Source organism: Nestor notabilis, unplaced genomic scaffold, assembly GCF_000696875.1.
Source record: "Nestor notabilis isolate BGI_N333 unplaced genomic scaffold, ASM69687v1 scaffold15194, whole genome shotgun sequence".
In the NCBI taxonomy this organism is placed as follows: Eukaryota; Metazoa; Chordata; class Aves; order Psittaciformes; family Psittacidae; genus Nestor; species Nestor notabilis.
In genome coordinates, this window is record NW_009924448.1 from 13,427 (window position 1) to 18,384 (window position 4,958).

The 4,958-nt window shown below is 51.6% G+C and overlaps 1 protein-coding gene across 1 annotated transcript in view; it reads right to left on the minus strand.

The window, feature by feature from the left end:
- SGIP1 (SH3-domain GRB2-like (endophilin) interacting protein 1) overlaps nt 1-4,958 on the minus strand; it is a gene marked incomplete at its 5' end in the record, with an annotated part of 13,980 nt that overhangs the window by 8,763 nt on the left and 259 nt on the right. The window contains 2 exons of the mRNA XM_010012610.1: nt 761-820; nt 4,225-4,351. Coding sequence (XP_010010912.1) covers nt 761-820; nt 4,225-4,351 — 187 coding nt within the window. The remainder of the gene's footprint in view (nt 1-760; nt 821-4,224; nt 4,352-4,958) is intronic.

Sequence of the window (4,958 nt, forward strand, 5' to 3'; positions counted from 1 at the left end):
TGCTTTTTTATAAGGAAACGTTGGCATGATGTCTGTGGGAAGAGGCTTCCTCCAAAGCCTCAGGGCTCTCGAGTGGGGCTTACTGCCCAGCACTGGTGCACCTACCCTGTCCAAGACGCGATGCTGCTCAGAGAAGCTGCCATCCACCCCAAAATGCGCCCTTCCCCCCCTGCATCCTCCCCAGGGAGGCTTCTTATCAACAAGGGACCCCAAAACTCACAATACCTCCAACCAGCCACCCTGGCAGCACAACCTATTGGCATTTCAGCGATGCTTGCTGGCATTAGGCACACTCCTGACCCCTCACCATGGAAAAATCCAGGGGGAGGTGGGAAGAGGGCCTTAGCTTGGCAAAGAACCCATCACGCTTTGGCTTGTAATTAACCACACTGTGCCACAGCCTGCTCAGGGTGACGAGCAGCTTGCGAGGGAGAGTAGAAAGAAGCCCTGGTTGACAGAGTCAAGTTCCTCGGCAGTGCAAGCGGTTTGGCTCTCTGGTTTCCACCGTAGTCTCAGTGTGAGAATAGTCTTTTGGGTTTTGGTTTTGTTTGGGTTGGTTTTGAATCAATAAACAGGGATACAGATCATCAGGACAAATGGCACAAATCAGAATGATTCTGGGTCAAACTTGCGATGTCATCTAAGTAGCCATAGCATTTCACATGGAAAGCCGGACTGGAGCCTTGGAAGGAAACCCCGGGAGTCAGAGAGCAAGAGCAAGGGGAGCAAGTGGTTACCGGGTAGGCTATGCACTACTTACCTTCGAAAGTCAAATAAAACTTTCCTCTGTCAAACCAAACGAGGGAAGGCTGTTCATTCTCTGTATGGCCAGGAGTTGAAGCGGGATGGGAAAGGTTAAGGAGAGGGAGAGAGAAGGACACAGTGTGAGTCACAGAGCAGGTCATTTATCTCACTACGGGGAGGGGACGAGGCGCTGCAAGCCGTTCACGTGCAAGGAAAGGGGGAGCTTGAAACTCTGGTTTTGGCTTAGGAAACAGAAAGCAGAAAGCAAAGCTATGGAAGCCCAGATGGAAGAGTATTTCTGCCCGCTTGGTAAGGATTTTGGGGGGGTTTCTCTTTCTTTGTCTAGAGTTTAAGCAGCTTCTTGGCTCATGCACTCCAATAGCATTTTTTAACTGCGCTGATTTTAGCAACCATGCCCGTGTCCTCTTCACCTCTGGTGATGTCTCAGACAACAGCATTTTCCTGGCGGGATGCTGAGCCGCATGCCGCACCGGTGTGCAGAATAAGTGACAGTGAAACGTAGGTGCTTTGTGTTGCATTTCAGGACATACAACTTGCAGATAAACAGACACTCACACACAGAGCAGGAGATGCCTAACTGGAAGTTTCCCTTTCCTCTCAGAACCACCAGCTCCTGCACTCAAACTGCCTCAAAGCCACAATGGATAATAAGTCCTATTGAAATAATTAAGGGTAGGGGTGGAAAATGACTTTTTGAGCTGTTAAATTAACCCTTTTGAACTCGGGAGGTGATGGTGTTTCACCTGAAAGTCCTTTTTGTCACTGAGAAACTGTCATGCAAGGTGCTGTGAGCGATGGGTGCCGGGGCTCGGGGTGCCCGCAGCCGCCCCGCTCTGAAGCCAAGATGTCTTGATAGCGCCCTGCTAGTACAGTACCTGCAGGCGTCTCACAGCGCCTTTCAAACGTGGGCAGTTTGTCAATAAAACCATCATCTTCTGATAACATAAGCAGAAGAAACGCAAAAGGAAGGAAACAAAACAAGAATGAAAAAACGAATCCCAGATGAAATCGAGCAGCGCGTTTAACAACGGGAAGAGACAGAGAAGGATCTTAACGAGGAAAGTAACAGGCGCTGACACAGAAATAACAGCTTCTTTCTCTGCAATGAATTATTCAGACTGCACATGCAACCACAACAAAGCAAACCAGACCAGCACAGAGGACAAATAAAGGAAAGGGCACTGGAACAGGCTGCCCAAGGAAGTTGTGTTGGAAGTCTCTGGCAGCGTTCAGGTTGGACGGGGCTTGGAGCAAACTGCTCTAGTGGAAGGTGTGCCGACCCCCGGGAGGGGGGTCGTTTAGGGTCCCTTCCAACACAAACTACTACACAAGTCTATGAAATAACTTTCTGGCACGCTCTTTGGACAAATTCCGTTGGACTTTGCCGTGGAAAACAAGAAACCAAGAGCATGGTGGAGATGGACCTGGCAGCAAGCCAGTCCTGTGGGATCTCCAGAGGTCCCCAACCCACTGCTGTGCTCACAGACATCCCTGCTCCCTGCCCTGTACACTTTTCACCTTATCTTCTCCTCTTACTGCATGATAAACCCATGATGGGTTCGCAGTCAGTGCACCAAGGTGAGTGCTGACTGGGTGCTCGCTCAGCACCACTGCCCACCCTCGATGGGGACAGTGGGGAGATGCTTAGGCTTTCCCAGAGTGGATCCCAAACCCAACCTACCCCTGCCTGCCCCTGCATCCATCTTATCCCAGGCCAAATCCTGGCAATGTGGCACCCACCACTTGGTCTGCATGGAGCTGAAAAGGCAAAACATGAGGATGTTGCTCCTGGCTTCCCTGTTCAGTGTCCCTCTGCCATGGGGTGATGCCAGAGCCCTGATTTCATCTCTCTTCCGAGGAAAGCCCCCATGGGAGGCATGGGAGCCACTGGGGCCAGTGGACACGGCTTCCTGCCCCCTCCAAATGCATCAGCCCCCACTGCTCAGGGTGGGTATGTCATTAAAAACATCAAGGAGCAATCTTTGTTCACAAAAATACATGTTAGAGAGAAAAAACCAACAGATTTTTACCCAAGAGCAGGACCTGTTGCCTGCTCAGCCTACAGAACCAGCACGCAGCCCCCATTGCCTCCTGAAGACCCCGCAATCAGCCCTGTCCTCAGCCTGGCTGCTCCTCTCCACCAAAATCATGTTCACCACCGCGCCAAGGCCACCAACAGCCCCACCAACAGCAGCCAAAGCTGCAGGACAATGGGCACAGACAGGACCGACACACCGGGGATGCTCGGGGCTGGCCAGCCCCTTGCTTGAGATGCTTCCTTCTCCCCACAGCACGCTGTGACGGTGACCAACAGCCGGCGAACAGGTACAAGCATCTACAACACCTCGAGAGTGAAGCAAACGACAGGACGGAGACGCAGGTCGGACACTCCAGTAAACCTACAGGGAGGGTTTGGAAGGACACCGTGGGGATGGCACCCGCTGCACGGCACATGGTGTTGGGTGGTGATGCCACCACTGCCCATGGCTCGTAAGGTGACAGCAATGGGACATGCTGCAGCCAGGACTGCGGCTGAGCACACACGACCACCAGCCTGGTTTGGTTTCTCAGAGGGTTGGGGTTCCAGCTCCTCACACAGAGCCCATCAGCCAGCCCACACCAGCAAGGGACTGCAGAGCTCCTTCCCCACCACACAAACCAGGCGTGCTCATCACAGGAGACATGGAAAGAAAAGGAAAAAGAGGAAGGTGATCCTGGAAGAAGATGGAGCTGCGGGAAGCAAGGGGCATCAGGGCTGGCAGCCGGGTGGGATGGCAGGGATGGAGGAGGGAGCACCAGCAGCCAGGACAGAGGGGATGGAAGGGAGACAGGGGATGGAGGGGAAGCACATGGGGGCCCAGCACGTGGAGCCTGGGAGCTGCCAGCCAGACTTCATCTACATTTCTTGTCTGAGGCCCCGGCAAGGAGCCTTAGAGGGGTTTGGCAAAATACATGTTTTTCAGGACATTACTCCAAAAGAAAACTACAACACTTGTGTCTGTGTCCAGATAACAGTTTGGAAGAACCTTTTCCAAGACTCCATTCCCCACTACCACTTTAAGGGGAGGTTTGAATTTAGGTCATTCAAAGAGGTATAGTATTAGTTGTCTGCTAGATCCCAAGGTCTGGCTTCCAGCCCCCCTCCCCTCCAGGCACAAGCATCTCCCACCATAAAAAGTTTATTTTGACCAAATTTACAGACCATAATCACAATTTGTATTATGTTTCACTTGGTGACAACCTCTACCTTCACCAAACGTGTGTTTTTCCCAACATTTGGAGCTGCCACAGAGCAAGCTTCCCTAGCAGCATCACGCTCACGACACATCACACCCCCCTCAAATCCCTTTTTGCATTGAAAAGCCTGATGAAAGCTAATGAACATGAACCCAAAGAACAATATTTAAGGCCATTCAGAGGTAAGAAAGGGGAAAGAACAGCAGTGCTGTATGTGTTTACCAACGGTGGGAGTGGTGGCTGCACTCAGGGAATTGGTGGAAGATATGGAAGAAGTACTTTCAGCCCGGGCTAAAGGTGCTATCGGAGGAGGGCTGGAGGAGTGAATAGGAGGGCTAAAAGGCCTGGACTGTAGGAAAACATAAAACAACAAAAGGTTAAAGAAAATATGCACAGCAACATTTGCATCAACCCAAGACAAGCTTTTGCATCAAGCTGTAACCCTCGGTGTACCTCCAGGCCAACCGGTGCCACTGGCACCCCAGGGCGTCCCCACTGGGTTAGCGCAAAACTGAACAACTTTAGCTCTTTTAGTGCCAATGGCATTTTAATCTGGACTTCGAAAAATTCCAGATGATTCCCAGCATCTTGTGGGTCTGGGAGTTTGAAGTCCCCATCCCCACCAAGGATGGGACCTCCATTGCCATTGGATGGATTGAAATGCACTTAGTATTAGGAAGGGAGCAGTGCCCACCATGTGCCAGCTCACTGGGGAGCAGCTCATTACATCCTTATGGAACCTTTGTGGATCTCGAGGCCAGGCTGGATGTGGCTTAGAACAACTTGCTCTAGTGGAAGGTGTCCCTGCCCGTGGCAGGGGTTGGAACTGGATGAGCTTTAACGTCCCTCCCAACACAAACCAGGCTGGGGTTCTATGATAGTTTTATGTCCATAAACATTCTCTACAACTTACCTGAAGTGGCTTGGATGTAACCCAACAGCCCAGCCAGCACGGT